The sequence below is a fragment of the Nyctibius grandis genome, chromosome 15, assembly GCF_013368605.1.
Source record: "Nyctibius grandis isolate bNycGra1 chromosome 15, bNycGra1.pri, whole genome shotgun sequence".
NCBI classification, from domain to species: domain Eukaryota; kingdom Metazoa; phylum Chordata; class Aves; order Nyctibiiformes; family Nyctibiidae; genus Nyctibius; species Nyctibius grandis.
The window spans coordinates 9,090,601-9,109,602 of record NC_090672.1 but is presented as its reverse complement, the minus strand read 5'-3'; the positions used below and the strand labels follow the sequence as shown (position 1 = coordinate 9,109,602).

At 42.6% G+C, this 19,002-nt stretch overlaps 1 protein-coding gene across 1 annotated transcript in view; it reads right to left on the bottom strand.

Moving 5' to 3' along the window:
• Nucleotides 1-19,002, bottom strand: part of RAB11FIP4 (RAB11 family interacting protein 4) — a 110,291-nt gene that overhangs the window by 66,434 nt on the left and 24,855 nt on the right. The window contains exon 2 of the mRNA XM_068413387.1: nt 8,811-8,898. Coding sequence (XP_068269488.1) covers nt 8,811-8,898 — 88 coding nt within the window. The remainder of the gene's footprint in view (nt 1-8,810; nt 8,899-19,002) is intronic.

Here is a 19,002-nt window from a genome sequence, read left to right as displayed (position 1 = left end):
GCTTCTGCCATGAAGTGAAATTCTCAAGTGGCACAGGATGGAGAATAAATTAAGCTATTAACTGCACACTTCTGTGCATTTTTCACTTTGCTGGAGAAGTTAATGGGCAAGAATGGTGTGTTAGGGTCACTTCCCAAAGAGGAGCTCACCTGGGAATAACAATCCAAAAAAAATTTACTGGCTAATAGAGGCAAGATGTTAAAACTTGTTTGCCTAGAGAGGGCATCTTTCTACATAACTTGCCCTGCCCGTGACTCTCACATTTCCCACCCAGACACAATGCTTTTCTTTCTCTTGGTTGTGTCATTATGTGTGTCAGCCTGTTCTTGACTGAGGTTATTCTCTAGTCCTCTTACAGAGGAGAATTCAATTTACTGTTTGTACCTTTTGACATTAATAACTAAAGCTTATTACTCATCAAACTGCCTCATGCCAGCACCCACTGTGATAGTCTTTACACATATGAACCGTTTACTTTGCTAAAAGGTCTCTCCATGATATGGAGCACCTCGTCATTAAAGTGAGTTATCTCCAGCACAAAAGAAAATAAATGCCAAGTGCTACACAGTAATGCATGTACATTAGTGTAATGAAGATGTTTACACAGTTCTAACAATTCCCAACAACAATATCTTCAGCCATAATTTCAAGCCTTATTTTCCTAATTCAGTTGTACTAACAACAGTGCTTCTAGCTAAAGACCTCTAAGCAGTCAATCTTCATTTAAGCCTGCTAGGTGAGAAGTTATCACCTCCCCCAACTTTTTTTCTTGGTGGGGAAAGGTCGCAAGGGCTGTGGGTTTTCAAAGAAGGATTTAGCTGCCCAAAACAAGAGGAGTAAGAAACCTTTCTGCCTTGCCTCCTTTCAAAATGCCAGCCAGACTGGTCTGTTAGAGCTAGAGTCACAGATAGCTCCCAGATCGCCAGGGTCTCAAATCTAAAGTTTAGCTGCAAGGCCTTCCGTGTCTGCTCTTTGCTGTTCAGTTCTTACCTAAGATTATTCCTGATCACATTCTTTCGTTTTCCTTGTCTGGTAAGGTGGACCCCTTCATGATAGCCCTTGGCCATTTAAATTCAAGCCCATAATTTATTCAGTAAAAAAACTGGAGAGAAAAGCATCGCCTCCTTTGTACCTAACCCACTTGAGGCAGCCCTCACCACTTCTTCATGAGAGCCACCTGGCACGGGCTTTTATGTCCTGATCCAGAACCACAGAAGCTGATCAAGCATTTGACTCATTTCCAGAACATCACCAGGCATTTAATCCAATTTGTTTACCTAGCTGCATAGCTTAAAATGGCAAACAAAGCCAAATCTTGCTTTTATTGAAGTCACAGGCCAAGTTCCCATTGACACTGACAGACTCAGGATGTAGGTTCATCTGAGACTATCTCCTTCTGCAAAGGTGACTTTTTGGTGGAAAGATGTTTGCGTGTGCAGCAACCAGTGTCCCCTGTGGGAGAGGTTTGCTTAGCATGCAAGCTGGCATGACAGCTTGGATCTCTTCATCCTGCTGGGAAGTTTTGCATGTTATTATAGTCCATAAAAAAGGGAAGAAGAGAAGGGAATGCTGAGAGGCCCTTTTCCTCTGAGGTTACCAAAACACATCATTGCTACCTTGCAGACATCTGAACCTGTTCCAACATCCATCAAATCAATGGAAAGATACCCAATGGCTTCAAGAATCTTAGGATTGTGCCACTGGTTTTATTCTTGTTAAGAACAGTGTTTAAAGAATAAATTCTCTGTTGCTCTTTTGCCCTGTCAAGACACAAATCAGAATCTCTTAACTCTGGAGGACTGTGGTGCCAGCCCTTATCACCAGGAAGGTGGGTTTTGGTGCACTGTCAGGAAATGCATCAGCTTTCTTACTCGGTGTTTTTCTGTAAGAGTGCTAATATATCTCACCTTTCTCTTGCCTTATCTAAATGATAATGTGAATTTTCCAAGTACTCCAAAAGGTTTACACAAGGGGCATAACATAAAGACAAGACACTGGAGCGTCTCAAATACTGTGCATGTCTTTTTATTACCAGAATACATCTTGGCTTGCAGCCTGGGAAATGCCAGTGAGCTCAATTAGTGTGCCACAGACCAGACAGAAAACAAAAAAAATCAAAGTTTACTCTGGCAAACCTCAGTATGGAAATATTAAGGCACTGGACAACAATTTGTACAGGGAGCAATCTAGTCTGGCATACATGGTGCTCTCTGCTACTAGTACTACTCTTGAGAAGAAACATGCTTGCCTAGGCTTGCAGAACTGCCACGATGGATATTTCAAGCTGTGCAGCAGTACGCACCCAAGGCTAGAATCTGTCCGTAAATAACCCATTGCAAATAAGCGAAGGAATACTTCCTGGCTACTTTAAGGACCTCCTGCACTAAGATGTCCCATTATTGCTATAACTTCATTTTCCAGGAAATGGTAAAACTGAAAGCCACTTACACGGCTGAGTAGAGATATTTCATTTGGATGCCTACTTGTATCATAAGATATTAATGTGCTCGATGTTCTCTCTCTCTTGCTACAGTTGTGAAAATTTCTTCATCTACATTTTTGGGCAGCACTTGGCAAGGAGACTTTGCTGCACTGCAATCAAGAAAGGCAGTGGATAGAGGCAAAGAGCTAAGCCAGGAATAGTTTCAAGTCCTTGTGTATTTACTGCCGCAGCTCTGCAAAAGGATGCCCTCTGTGGAGGAACACTCTGCTGAAGGGCTGTGCATTATATAAATCACTGTGCAGGGTGACACAGATCAGGAACAATCTTGTATCTGGAGAAAGAACTATCAGATCACAAAATGAGAGTGGCCAGAAGCTGCTGAATTTTCTTCTCTGGCTAAGGACACCTGATGAGCCAGCGCAGAGGCAGCTTCTCTGTGCCACTCAGAAGACTGTTTGACACATAGATGTGTATCAGTTCTTGTTTAACAAAGCACTGAGTCACTCTCTAGTCTGGTCTGTCAAAATTATTTAAGTTAAAAACTATTTATCCTAATATTAAAAATGCATAAACGAACACAGTTCATTTGACCATAACTGGGTTAAGGAGTAGCATGTGAGCTCAGAATTATTCACACTTTGCAGGGCAAAGTGAAGTAAAATGGCAAGTGACCTGTCCCTGGTCAGATGTCTGCTGCAGAACAAGAATTCTAAGTAGCACCAAAGTCACTAGGTCATTTATCCTTTGTTCCTATGAAAACAGTCAGCTAAGATTTTTCCTTTCTTGAAAATACCTGGCTAAGACTAGCGAACCATCAAAACACAGGGCTGGCTGTCCAGGGGCAGGACAGGGCATCTTTCCTAAGCAAAGATGATGAAAGTGTTTTGCAAGTCACTGAAGGGGAAGACACGAACCTTTTTCAGTTCACTCAGGATACCAGACATAACTTCTCTTACGAGATAAGTTTACAAATTTACCTTCAGTTTCATTTAACAATAAAAATTGGTTTTCACACCCTAACAAACAGTCAATTTGCAAACAGACATTCTGGCCACAAACAAACACAATTGCAGTAAAGCGATTTCCTGCAAATGCTCCAAGAAGGACATTTAACCCATGCTGCATCAGGCAATCTTCACAGGCAATTAAGCAATTTTAATACTACAGGAAATCAAATCTGGTTACCTAATTGAATGTAGTTGGTTCCTGGCATTTTTCCTAAGAGCAATAGCTTTTTACTTTACCTACCCTTGGATCTTTAATGGTGTGTTAGACTCATTTATGGTTTCAGGCTGTATTTAGTAAAATTTAGTTGAGTCTTAGAAAACTCTAAGGTACTTTTAAGAGTAACCAACTTCAGTTCATTAAACAGCTATAGCATAATTTACAACAGGAGAGCTCAGCCCTTCACATTTATGTGACAGTCCTTCTCCCTAGAGCCATCCCAAGTACCGCTCCTGTCAATAAGTTATTCTTAAAAGAATGGATATATTCATCAAATCATCTCCAGTTATGGCATACTGGGAAGTTTGAGATCTATAGCTATGAGCGTAAACGGGTTCATAAAGACTTTGAGGTTTTCTGCTGTGGTTTACTGAAATGCCTGCGCTAGTGCAGCTGTCCTGGTCTTAGGTATTGGCATATATTACAAATACTGGTGTCCAGCAAATAAAGATAAACTCCTTTTACATGACTGCAACATATCCATCTCTTATTCCATACTGGATCTTCAGGGCAAAGCTGGTACAATACTATTCTCAGCAATGGGACTGCAAATTAGATTTTAAAGTTAGTTAAAGCGATGGTCAAAACTTGGCACTGGTTTTGTGAGAAATATGTTTGTTTGGAGCATCTGAATGAAACTATGAAAGCAAATTAAAAAAAAAAAAATCCAGTGAAACAGAAGGCCAGAAATATTCTGCTTTGGAAAACTTGTTTTAAAAAAAACCCATCAAATTTTATACTATATTATTTTCATATTCTTTCACAGTCCAGATAACCTGTCACAGTCTGAGCTATGAGAACAGCCAACTTCCCTTTTCGAATACTTCTTTAAAGCTTTGGGCAAATCTGTATTCTTGGAATTTTCATCAAAATTGCTAGGAACTCATGGAGAAACATCTACTTTTTACCTTTTATCTGCTCACGTAAAGACTGCTTCTAGAAGCTTTCCAGTCAACTGCAGTAATTAGATGCCTAAAGATCCAGGGAAGCAGACAGATGGATTTTTGAAGGCACATAATGGTCTGTGTTACTATTTTGAAGATTCAAAGGTTGCTATTGCTGCAGGTGGGGAGGCGTATAAATTCACAACAGCGCTTCTTCCACACTGTTAATGAACATGAAGGAGCTCCTACAACTCTCCGTTTTCAAATATCGTCACAGACCATAACTTAAATGTCCTTAAAACTTCTACAGCATGAGGAAAATACTCTCTTGCTCCAGAAGAAAAACAGGCTGTACGATTTCAACTGAAAAAACAGTGATTCTGCTAAAGCACGAAGATTCATTATTGCAGAAATGCTCTGTGGTAATGTGGCTCAGTCTCTTGCATTACCAAAGCCATTACCCCCCAGTTAGTACACAGTGGTCAGTGTTGTTTTCATGGTTAAAATAAGTTGTAAAGTTGGAACACATTGGCCTTTATCTTTTAATTCTGCATTAATTTGTATTCATGCTGTACCCTCTCATCTCTGTGAGCTGTAACACCAAGGTCAGTAGGGGGAGCTCACCCTTTATTTGTCAGGGTTTGGGTTTGTTTTAGTGGAATATCAAAGCAGAGAGACTATTGGAAAGACAACAGAAATCTTAAAATAGAAGGAACAGGTCAGACTTAATTAGAGCCTGCTGAACATACCAAAAGCCTGGTCCTGGAAACACGTCTGACTGTGGAACCTACCAGCCTGCATAGCACATTAGAAATAACAGTTCCACTCAAGCCTTTAAGTGTTACAAGTGGCAGAAAATATTTACTGGGTCAGTACAATAAATTCAGCACAGTAAAACCAGTCATTGACTCCACTGAGCAAACAGTAATGGATCCCACGCTGACCCTGCTGAAATCAATGGGAATTCAGCCTTTGAGTGATGTTTTGGCTGCTTTCAAAGCCTCTAAGCAGTGCCACTTCTTAGACTATACTGGCTTTGACACAGCTGCTAAGTAAGAGGGTACAGGTGTTATTTCACAGCAATTGCTCTCCAGACTGATGCAGTTATTAGAAATAAAGCCATTCAATGAGCAGATAGAGAGGGCAGCTTCAGCAGGAGTAAAACCCTCATATTCTAGCATTCCAATGAAAATACTGCAAAGCTTTGAATTTGATGGCAAGCCTGTCCCTGGCTCTGCCAGAGCCTCATTGCATGGGGAAAGCAGCCTAGACAGCAGGGCCTCAGCCCAGATGCTGAGGAAAAGTTCTTTAATCCACAAAGGACCAGCAAAAAGCAGCAAAGCTTTCCATAAATAGAAAGCACCCTGCCTGTCCAGTATTCCACCCCAGAGACACTGTGGGAATGAGTTCCTCCAACATACTTCTCCCCTCTAGCACAGATACCTCCACTTGAAAAAGTCCTGTCCATCACTTCCAAAGGTCCCTGCTGTTAGTGAGACTCCTCAGCCCATCCTTCCCCAACAGTTCCTGCTACTCAGCGGCTGAAGAAGATTAATTGCCTTTTCCACCTGATAGTCCTAGCAGCTGCTATGGAGGTACATGAGTATGTCATGAGGTTTATCCAGCTCAGAAGCACTAAGGAGGAGGCAAGGCTTGACATGTACTTGTAAAGGAACACAGCACTTTTGTACCATGCTCTGGTTTATGGAGGAGAGAGGCCAAGCTGCAGATTTTAGATCCAGGGTTTGGGGTTTCTCCTTGCAGTGAGAGCTGCTACCAACCAGTTACAGAGCAGACACTGAACACACTGATGTTTGGGATTTTTTCAGGTTCCAACATTTATTTTTTTCCCAAGATTCACACCTAGATCTGAAATGCTTAAATTGACATCATCAGAGGTCCATTCTTTACCACTGAGATTTAAATCTGTTGTTCTAGACGCTTCAAACCTCACGCTTTAAACAAATTCAAGGCACTGAACTACCAAAAAACCACTGTATCACTTCTGTGCAGCAAAAAATTTCTTCAGCATACGATAAAGGCAAGCATCTATGAGACAAATTAATTTGAAGTTTCATAAATAAGAAATATGGCAAGGCATTAGGATAGTAAAGCTTGAATTTAAACATTTGGCTTCCAGTGCTAAGAATAACACAGCTTCATACTGCATTACTGAAAAAAGCCACTGGAGTTATAGTAGGATCTCATTTTGCTCTATTAATCTGATTGCCCCAAGCAATTGCAATAGGCTGAGATGTCAGAGAATCATATTTATAATTTGTTGCTGCCAAGACAAATTGTTCGATAACAAGCCTGCTGCTACCCCTGGGATGTAGCTGCCCTGAAAACAGAGGTAACAACACGGTGGAGGCTTTCCATTCTGAAAGGTAGACATATCCTTTCTGAGCTTCAATATGACCAATTTCATTTTTAAAAGCATGGCTGGTAGCTAAAGACCAATAAAACTTCCATGCTGTGAGGTGAGCAACAGAACCAGCTTTTCTGAAGAGCTGCTGCGAAAGCATGCATAACAATGTCTGATCAGAAATAGATACAACCACTGCTGCGATTATACACGCTTGGCACTGACACTGCGTAAGTGTTGACAATGCTAATGATGCGCTGAGAGCTCTAGGTGATGCTGCAGAATTGGATGATTTGTCTGTATCTGTTCACATAAACATACTAATATCCATCAAGCATATGAAATGGACCCTACCTATAAGATGCTCCACATAAGGGCTTTAAGCTATTCATAAACTTGGAGTACAAGGTATTCCAGAGAGTTTGATTAAGTCACGTCTTTGCAGGACTAGACCTTAGGATATGAATACATGAATCAGTTCCCACAAGGTCATCAAGGATGAAAACTCCCAAGGCATCATCACTCTCCGGTAACCGTCAATATGCACACGCTGTCCCCCACAGTAAAGGAAACATAGCTGTCCACTCCTTCACTGAGGCTACTGCCCACTGTGAACAAGGGCACAGTTATTACAGAAGAGATGTTCTTCTGGGTCACATCTATCCCTTGCTGATCATATTGTGTGCATTTGTACACATCTTTAGACTGGGAATTACAGAGGACTACCAGATCATTTACACAGCTTGTCTCTTATTTAACCCAGAACCCAGTTTGCTACAGCATTTCCTGGACAAGGAAAAGCTCGGGTGTAGACTTCAGTGTCTATACACTAATGTATTAACTTTCCTCCTGGGCCTTCTATTGCCTTCTCTTCAAACACATCACTGTCACCTTGGAAGGTGTCCCATGATCACGGACTCGGAGCAGCTTCTCACTGTAATTTTACATAATTATACACTGTCCTTGGCTGCCATAAACTTCAATTAAAATTGCTGTGGTGTTCTGTTCTTGCATCATTATGGCTTTGTAACAATCTAATCGTAGCAGACTCTCCAGAGGCTTCTCCTGGAATCACACTACGATCACTGTGACATTCACCCTGTCCCTGAAGTGAAACCTCTGGGCTGTGACAGCACTCTGGCACTTTACTAAGGACATACTACGTGTTCAGAAAAGGATAGGCTGGACTATTTTGCTATGGGAAGCTAGAAAACTAATCAGCAGCAAAACGGCTAAAGTCTCTTCACTGTTTGCTTTGTTGTCCTTTGGCTAAGCTATAAAGCATAATAACATCTGTGTCTTCCATCAAGGACTGTGTTTCCTTGCAAAAGAGATGGTTTGATTTACCTGGTCTCTATCTTCAAGGCTTGCATGGCCAACCTGTAATTAACCCTTTTCATTCCAATACATGTCCCCAAGTACTTTGAAAACATGAATTAACTATACCTTGCAGATACCCCAAAAAGAGTATAATAGTCTTAAATCTCCTACTAGAGAAACTAAAGCCCAAGGGCTCTCTAACTTCCTTCAGTAAATCAACAGCAGAACCAGAAGAGAACCTGGAAGTATCTGACTTTGGCACTGCCTGCTAACCACAAAGCTACTCTTTTTTTCTGCTACATTTGTCTTTAAACCACATCACATTTGTTCTGAAAAACTAACAGTAAACCAATACAGAGGGCACCTGTGGATGTAGGAACTCTAGCATTGCTCACCATTGATACATGAGATGCACAAAAAGGAAAAATATACTGGCTCTGTTCCCAGAGCTGCCCTACTGTCACTACAAATAACCACAGTCAAAAGAGAGGATGTCTTTGATCATTACATTTTCTGCAACCAGAGAAACATTAGTGGAACAGAAGTGGATTATTTTTAAGAAATATGCACATACCTTTGATAGCAAAAACTCCATGACAGAAGTCCTTAAAATTGATTCTTCCCAAATCATTTGGGTCCAAGTACTTTGCCAGTTTTTCCACCTAAAAGAAAAGATCATAAAACATGAGTTGAGCTTGGTGCATCATCTGTTGCTCTGTTGGTCTATACAGAATCATAGATCAGTTTTGGTTGGAAAGGACCTTTAACATCATCAAGTCCAACCATTACATATCTTCCACAGAAGACCCCAAGTGGAAGAATACCTGTAATGTTCACTTGAATCAGCCAACAAATCATTCTGCAAGGATAGATCATGTCTTATAGTTGGATTATCTGTCACTGAGTAAGGCATGTGCTCTGAGCAAAAATTCTGCAGCTGGGACACATTAATACTCTCCAATGTGGATCTCAAGAGCTTAATAAGGGGTGAATCTGTGATCTAGCCTCTCATCTTAGAGCTAACAGAATCTTCTTCTCTAGGAGCCCTTGCTGCGTATGCATCTCATAGGAACTTAAAACCTTAGTGATCTCCATATCTCTTATCAAAAGTTATTGGGGAAGGAGAAAGGACAGACAAAGATGTGCACAATCTACAGTAGCCTCATTCCCTGAAGAATCCAGACTATAGGAGACAAAACTCATTGGGCACTTGGGATCAAACAAAATTTCCTTGCCACAGTAGAGAATACAGGGTTTGTATAGGAAAATATATTAACAACACAAAAAGATTCATGCGATAAGAGAGAGAACGGTTCTGTTCAACGCAAACAAGCAATGTACTTATTGCTTATAATTGCAGCCTCACAGTTTAGCCTTTCTGATTACTACTCACCATAAAATGAGATTACACTGAATTTAAACACAGCCACCAAACTGGCATTGCCCCAAAGAAGGTCTGGCAGATTTTTCAGGAGGATTTTGGGGAAGAGGGCGAAAAGCAATCTAGACAGGAGAGGCTGTTGTGTTGTCTAGAATAAAGCAACAGAGAAACAAATAGCTGAAGAAGAATAAGAAGAGAGGCAGAACAGTCCAGGGAGGTGGGGACAGTGCTGGGACACCCCAGCTGGCTGTTCTCCTCTCTGTGATAAATACGCTGCATGACATCGTGTAAGTCCTTTTGTGTCCCTGTGCCTTTGCCTGTTGTACCTAGCAGGTACCCTCACTGAGGCAGAGGCAGCCTCTTGCTGCTCGTAAGCAAGCTCACAGTCCACTGCAGCACAGCTCTGACCTTGATCTGAGCCCTCCAGACACCCTGGAGTATAAACAAGATGAGTGTAGGAGGCAAAGACAGCAGGCACGTAGGATGCTGCACAATCCTGGTGACTACAATGTGAGCTCAGATATGTCAGTCTGAGCAGCAACAAAAGCCCAGCTGGAAAGATATGCAGCAAATGAATCCAGATGACCCAGTTTCTCAGTTTTCTGGTGTGGTGTCTTTTTTTTTTAAAAAAACACGCTAGCAAAACCGTAGCAGTTTCTTAAAGCCCTGCAGACAACGCACTACTGTGTGCGCATGACACTTCTTCCTTCAGATTCTCTCAGTGCTTGTAAGTTCTCTCACTGCCAATAAATGCCATGATCAGCCAAAGGCCTCATTTAGGACCGTTATAGCTTAACAAGCGAATCTGGATGAGATAATGACAAAACTTTTACTCACATGCAAAATTCTATGTTGAATGAGAAAGGAACAATTTGATCCTTACATTGAATCCTTTCCCCTCTCCTTTTCTTCAGAAAAAAAAAATCAGCTCATATAGGCAGGACAAATAAAGACAAGTTAGAAATGTTCTTAAAACTTTCTTATTCCAGAAGGCTTCAACAACTCAAGTCCTGCCAGGAGGGCAGCGGAGCCCAGCTGCCAGTTATTGTGCGACTCATGATCAAATTCCTACATCTGGTAGCACAAGCGATTACTCAGCCTCACTAATTTATAGCAGCAGAAGACATGTTTCTGTTTCCAAAACACAGCCCCTTCACCAGAAACTGTAGTGTGTGTTTAATGGATAAAAGGCTATCTGGAAATCCTTACTGAAACCAATTAAGTAGAGACATGCTTGACATGGGAAAGCTGGGTCACTGTTATCCCTGCTCACCTTCACAAACAACATAGATGTTATAGAATGATGAAGTGGTGGCAGAAATTCCTTTCTTCAAACTATTTTTGGGTGCATTCAAAACAGCATAATCCAACAGGCCATTGAGGCTGGGAGCAGCAAGACTTTATAGCTGAAAATCTTCCTGACCACGGTAGCAGCTTAAATATGTGGCAGATGTGTCAGCTGGTGTAACTCAGCCTGGCTCCAGAGGCTTTGGTGAAGACCTTGGTGTGGCCACTAGCTGAGCATCTGTCCCCTCATGGATACAGCAACAAAATCCAATCACACACCAGTCTTCTAGATTACAAGATCAGCCTGTAACTCTCTGACAAATGGCAAGCTCCCATCATTGCAATGGGAGTAAATACTATTTCAGATGCTTGCAAGGTTGCTTTAGAGAATCCTATTTCCTGTAGGTCTCTTGCTAAGAGGCAACAAATTGTGTTTTAGGTTTTAATGTACAGATTCCTCCAGCCAGCTGGGAACCTCTACGCTATTTAATATTGTGTTATAACACAGCAGTGTCACTGAGTATTCCCAGTGAATCTGGCACATTAAGTTTATTTCTCAAAGTTGATCCAATGATTTCAGTCTACCAGTTGCTCAGCCATATACAATTACATTTTAAAATCAAATTAAATAAGATGTTATATGCCTGGGTGCATGTATTAGGGAGGAACAGAGAATACGTTCACATTTAGGTCTAAGCAATGTCTTAACAGTAAATGAAATTATCACCTAAGCAAAGTGCTTCAGTCTCCAGTTTCCCCCTAAATCTAATTTTGCAGGTTTCCATTTAGATTTTATAATGCAAGTAACCGACATTAGTGCAGGAGATGATCAAGAATTTACAGAACAGCCTGATGGAATTTATGCCACTAGCGCTCACATCTTCAGCCAGGGCTAATCAACACAGCTCCCAGCGCAGGTCAGGGACTGCAAGGATTTTGATCAACTGGGACTACATTTACCTGGATACTTGCATAGAGTTTGTGCATTAATAATACATAAATCCTTGTATATTTGCACAGAGTTTCGAGCCTGTAGTGCACTCAATCGTGCATTTTTACCAGTAGCTTTCTGGGATAAAGGAAGAAGCTCTTCCTAGTTAATTCCAGACTGAAGGCATTACTTAAAATTAAGCTCAATTTGAAGCTGTGGCCAAATAAACTATGCCATCACAGCTACCCCTAAATCTTCTCTGCTGTCTACACTGTGTCAACCATCCTTCTGCTTCACTTTGTAGAGAAATAACTTTCTACCCTCCTCCTTCTCAGGAAGGGCTGGGTCCCAGCAATTAATCAGAAGTTGCAACGCTTATTTATTGCCTTGGAAAACGTTAAGGGCTTGTCAGCCTAACTGCCAGGCTGTGTGACATCGAAGCCTTTTTCGCAGTTAACAGCCCCCTGGGCTTACAGCTCGGGTAGTCTGCTAGCAGATGGGAAGCAGCAGCCTTTCAGCCCTGTTAATGGAACGGGCAACACGGCCTGGAACACGCAGGCTGCACCAGCCCTGGGCACGGTCAGACTCCTGAGCCCCCGGCATCTCCAGGCAGTGCTGGGCTCTGCCTCCTCTGCTAATCCCATTGCAAGGGATGCAGAACTGCAAAACAAACTGCTGCCAAAATTCAGTGCTGAAATGACCATATGATTGTTGTGATACCTACAGGGAACATACCACGTGCTCCAGAGCTTAACATCTTAAGCCATCACGATGAGCTAGAGACAGTGTTTTGGGCTGGGGACAGGCACTTTTCTCTGCATTGCTGCACCACAAACTCAAATTAAGAGCACGCACACAGGAGGCCAGCTGCTATCCTGCAGAAACGTAAGGACAGCAAGCGCTCTGCATCTGCTGAGCCTCACCTGCCCGTGCCTGGTAGAGAAGCTTTGGACCATTTTCCATAAGTGACAAACAGAAGAGGAGGGCAGTTAACTGCCTCTTCTCAGCTCATGGGAGTGATGAGAGCAGGAACTATGGGATTCACATCACAGCCTCCAGGGCAGGATGGTTTAACTGCCTAGACTGGGAGATCCATGCTGCTGGGGAAAGAGATGGTATCCAGTGACCATGGGACTGTAGCATGGGGGTCAGAGCTGCAAGTTTACCAGTAGCATGCTGTTACCAGCAAATAACTTCATCTGCTTTGGCTTCCCCATCTTTAAAATAGCCATGGCAATATTTAAACCACATCAAAAGGGCACTATAAGGTGACGATACCGCAAACAGCAATGCATCTGCAGCAAGATGGTCCATGCTGTAGACTTTTGGGGTTTTTACCCTGTCTCACTTGCCCACTGTAGTCTGCTTTCTAATTTCTCAACACTATGGACTGGTGTCTATCACCTCTTAATAAATCTGCTTGACTCCAGACACAGGGATGATTTGGGCTGATACAATACACAGGTATTACTAAACTCTACTGTGTTGCCATGAAACTTGCTCCACTGCGCAGACCCTTATCATCATCTTGTTTTCTTATTCTGTCAAACAGCATTTTATTATCTTTTGACAGTAAAAGATTGAGCCATACGGTACTGCACAGAGAGAACACATTAGGGATGGATTTGTTTAAAACATTCTAATATGCAAATAAGCTATTAAGAGAACATAATACTCCATGAACCTCAATGAATATGTGTGTGTGTAACAGAAATCCAGGGAGTGCCAGGAAAATTGATGCTATGACTGCTGCTCTCTATTGAGAAATCACTTGCAGTCTTTAATACACATGATGACACAAACCTAATTTGGGATAACAACAAATACAATTCTTGTGATATTACATACCCAGATTTTGTAGTTAACATCCTTACAGTTAGGATTTCTAACCATAGCTGAGACCCAGAAGTTATTACACTAAAGAATCCCTTCTCTTACACCATACACCTCACTGGCTAACCTCTCTACTTACAGAACAAAACATTTTATGACAACAGAGAATCACCAATAAACTTTGAAACAAAGTGCATGTAAATAGCTCTGAATCTGACCGCACCCGGGAAAGGATCATTGCCTGGAATAAAGACATTTTCAGAACTTCCTCAGAGGACATATCCCAAAGAGACTGTTCACAGCTACAGAAACTACTTTCCCCCATCCTATCTGCAAGCCAGAAACCACCAAAATCCTGGTGAGTTTTTCCTCTGCCATCCACGCCTTTGGATGCATCAATTGCTTCTACAGACAATACCCCTAGAACAGTATTTCTCATTTATTTTGTCCCTCCTAATGCAATGTAGCAGCTGACAATGAGCAAGCACCAGAATCATAAGACCAACATCTCTCTACAGACTCCCCCACCATCCATGATCCCATACGCGAGAACCTCTCATTTAAAGTTATCTAAATAGAGCTGATTGGAAGAGGATTCCGTTTCCCCCCTTCCCTCTGATGCTGTGTTGCAAAACAAGACATTTGGCTATGCCCACCAATCTTACAACAGTCTATGGGGAATCCCACACAGTCTGGAACACCATGGGAACGGAAAGCAAAGCTAAAAATATGCCAGAGCCATCTGTTTGCTCTGGAAACAAAGGGTTAACATGTTGAACTGTTTTCCTAAAACCACTGATTCACTCACTTGCTAAAATTAGCAGGGCTGCACTAACGCCTCTCCTCCACTTCTACCAGACCTGAAACCAAGGCTTCCTGGAAAACAAGGCTCTTAGCAAAAGCTGTGACAAGCTGAAACGAAGCACAGCCCATTATTGTCTCGTTCATTAGCAAAAGTCAAACATAGCATAGAACAGTCAGATCTCAAGAGACAGCAGGCAGTTGGTCATGTGGGTGCAGCGTACTTTGTCTTTAAATAACACGGAGGAAAATGTTTGGGTACCATCAGGTTTATCTACAAGTGATGTGGCATGGGTTCACTTTCAGAGAAAATATTCCTCCTCTCTGCAGCTTGCGGTGTGTGTGATCATTGTGATCATTTCATCAGTACATAAAGGGAACTTACACAGAAGAATGGTTTTCATAGCTTCCAGTTGTGAGACATCAGTCAAATGGGATCTACTCCAGGAATAATTATCATTTTTTGAAGTAAAACTAGGGAGAGAGGTGGGGTGCACAGTGCCAGCTCATCAGCCAACACTTTCTCAGTGCCTTCCTTGTGATCTATCTGCAGTCACATTTTAATTGAGGTGTTACCATATGCAAAGAACAAACAAAATACCAAAGACCAGCAGGAAGAGGCTGGAGAGGGTGAGGAGAACAGAGCAAGTCTGAATCATGACTAGTAGGTAGGTCACAGCATGCAGCTCACACATCCCCCATACCAGTGAAAACACGGTGCCCAAGGCCAAACAGAAGCTGCAGAAAATTCACCAAACCAGAGCCTAAAGCTAGTGCCACTAGTACAAGTATGCTCCAGGCTGGTGCTGAAATGCAGGCAGTGACTCCAGACTGCGTGGCTTATGAAAAATCAGAACAAGACACTCTTCTGCCAGCCATGTGATGGCACTCCATTTGTTCATCTCTGATTCACAGATCAAACACACAGCTGAGTGCAATGGCAGACTCATGAGATACAGTATCACCCAGTTTTGTCAGCTGCATCCCTACAGGTTGGATTTCTAGCCTCAAAGATACAAAGCAAATATTACACTTAGTCACCCTTGACTGTGTGCTTTCATTGTTACTTTCTTGATCCTTAATGCATAAAACTAATGAAACAATATGCACCCAGAACACAGCGCTGTTTCACACACAACATCTACTTTCAAAAACAATATAGATGGTGATCTGACAGCCAGCCAAAGACCTGCCCAGGGTAGCACAATCTGGGCATTCTCAGCTCTCTCAGCCCCGTCTCCTGAAATCAGTTTTGAACCCAGCTGTTAAAAGGGAATGTGGTTGGCTTTTGGCATGCTCACAGAGGATGAAATGTAGGTCTTGAGATCTGATCTCAAATGCAAATGCCTGAGCTGCAGTCCTGAAATTAAGTTGAATCTAAGAAATTTCACGGCAAATTAATGCTTTGACACAAATCCTGGGAGGAATGAGTACTGGATGAATCCAGCACAGGGAGACACACATTAGTTAAGACGACAAACATCAAGCAGAAAGGTATGATTAAAGGAACAATCTTCCACTTAGTTGACGAGAAAGATGTTTAACCTTTCAGAAAAGCGTGGCTGGGAGAGAACGTCCTTCCCCAAAGAAACAGAGAAAATGTGCAGTTAGTACCGCTCACTATGGTGGGATAATTACCAAGTCTGAAATGAGGCTGACAGGTTTGAACAGCAGCTGACTCCTCTGACATCAAGACAAGGGAAGCACAGATAAGCAGGCTGTGACAGCAGTGGCAGAGCATGAGTCAGGACTGCTGAGAGAGGATAGCAAGGAACCCACCAAGAGCAAAGCTTCCAGGGGCTGAGGGAAGGAGGAAGTCCTTGCTGCATCAGCTCGCACAAGCAGACACCGTACCTCACCCCAATTCCAAGTATAACACAGTATAATACAGTAAAACAGTATTTCTAAACTAGCCAAGTCCCTTTAAAAATCAAAGTAGACGCTTACACCCCCTTTCTTGGCCTTTCAGTTCACAGGCTCTTCTTCGCTCCAGTTACCAGTTTAAATGCTCTTGACAATTTATTGATCCCCTGTGAAATCCCTAAACAGGCAAAAACTGATTACTGTGTATTTGCCAGACCTTCCACAGTACAATTTCTCTCAAACACTCAGAGCTTCTGTTGCTGCCTTCTCTCAACCTGCCAAAACTGTGCTTGTATCTATTTTCCTCCAACATAAAGATGTCTTGTAGGAGTTACAATCAAAAGGTGAAAGAATGCAGAAATCACAATAGATTTATACCACAAGGCCCTCACCCAACTGCATTTCACTGCACTGTGTTGGATCCGAGAAGCCAGTCCACTGCTAATAGCTAGACACGTACCAGCCACAAGCAAAACCGGGTTACTCCTTGTGCATTTCCAGGGGCAGTTTCTGACGTGCATCACCTGCAACTGCTCAGAAGATACGTAATCTACCTTTCAGTGAGAAGGCTCAGCAAAGGCCTGTAGCAAAGGTAGATGTATGAAACATGAGGTGGGATGCTGAGAGCCTGAAAGAAAAAAAGGAGCCTTCTGAGAACACTTTTCACTGGACTAGATCAAGAAAGGAATCCTCACTGGGCAGTATGTAGTCAGTTTCCTCACCATGGAGTAAAGTAGATTGTTTCATGGTTTATAACCATCGAGTTAAACAGCCAGACATTTTTACATCTGCATAGCAATGGCAGTGTCTGTCTGACACTGCTGATTGTGGCCTGGCATATGAGGGCTCCCCATGGAGCCCTCTGGCTGATGGACTGATTCCTCCCAATGTGTTCATGAACTGGGTGCCTTTTCATACGTATCTTCTTAAAATCTCTCTGTGAAGACACTGATTCCGGGAGGTGGGGAACCTCAGGGCTGCAGCTTGGTCAATATATAAGGGGAAATGCCAAAGGAAAAATAAGCTGGTGCCAAAACGCAATGCTGGTGCCTCAGTAAGAGCAGGGAGACACTCCTACCCCCACTGCAGTACCTCACCCCGCAGACAGACCTGCTGAATAACCAGCAGCTGACGTATCTCTTAATTGTACTGGTTTGGACTGGATCCATGCACTTTTTGTAAGAGTAGGAATAACGAACTCGTGGGCAAGGTGTACAGAGATGGGCATCCTGCCAGCGCTAACTCTTGGAGAGACCAGAGACAAACACAATGTCCTGGACAAATTGCACCATGTCTCCCACCAGCTGGACAGTTCTCTGCGTAACTGCGGTGGGCTGGAGCTGCACGGCCTGCCAAACGTGGGAAACGGGGAAGTGGTCCTGGAGACGCTTCGTGGTGTTCTGGGAGCAGTCTGGATGAAGGTGATCTAGAACAGGGCGACTGCCATTCAAGTACGTATATGTAATTTGAGTCACAATGAAATGTTGCACCTGATGACAGCTCAGCCTTGCTGTTCTGTCTAGGTGTGAATTCACATTTCTCACAAATAAAGATTGATGCATTTTTATTAAATGACCAAGTGCTGCCCAGGTAGGGAAGCAGTGAGGAGGGTACAGAGGTAGTGAGGCAGTCATAGAGCCGTCACATCATTAAAAGCTCACGTCACAGCAGACAGGGTTAACAAGGGGAGGGAAGAAGATAGGAGGGGGAAACAGCTCCCTTAGCACTGTACTAAACCTGACCTTGAACAAAGCCAGAAGCAATGGACTTGACGCAGGAACCACTTGTACTATATTATACAATGAAAGTCATGATAGAAGAACTTAATGGCCATAAAATCTATAAATCATCAAAACCACAGGGAGGTATCTAACTCCGAAAAGTGCTTTGGCAATAAATTTCTAAACCTTGGCAAACAACACTTAGCCCCTTATTTGAGAGATGCTGGAAAGCATCATTATGTTGAGGGACTTAAATCAAACTTCTCTCATACCAGGACTTTAACCTTCTCTGGATGCATATCACTTTCCATTGGCCACCATCACTCAGATATGGTCCAGCAGTCAGGACTCCCTATACTACAGGACATACTCCACCTTCATTGGTCCAGAACAAATCTCTTTACAGGCAGGTTTGTCAAATCCTCATTAGGCAGGACCAGTACAGAAGTGAAGTGTTGAGAATTACAAATAGGCACCTGTTTTGAACCTTCATACTTGCTGGTCTCAGCAGCTGTGTGTTTTTGTCCACAGCTGTGTGCTTTGTTTGGTTTTGGACTGTCTATCATCCTAGAGTCCAGAAATACCAGTACAGACTGTTGTTTCAAACCTGCATACTAAAGGTATCTTCTCACACATCTCATGAAACAGGAGTTCATCACCTCCATTGCTCTGCAGACTTAGATGGGATGAGCAGCCACAGACCAGGACACATTACTGCTTGCCCAGAGTTTACGAAATGGTTTTGCTCTTCACTGTAATATGAACATCTCTTTAAAGGGATCATCAGGAAAGCCTTGCAAATGCCTCTCAAACAGAGCCACCAAACCAGAGCCTACCCAACAAAACTGTACCCAACAGATCTTTGGTCTCCTGATGAACCCTCCCTCCCTACAGGGAGGCTCCATGTCTCTTTGGAACAGCATCAGCACAACTTTTTCATGTAGTTTAC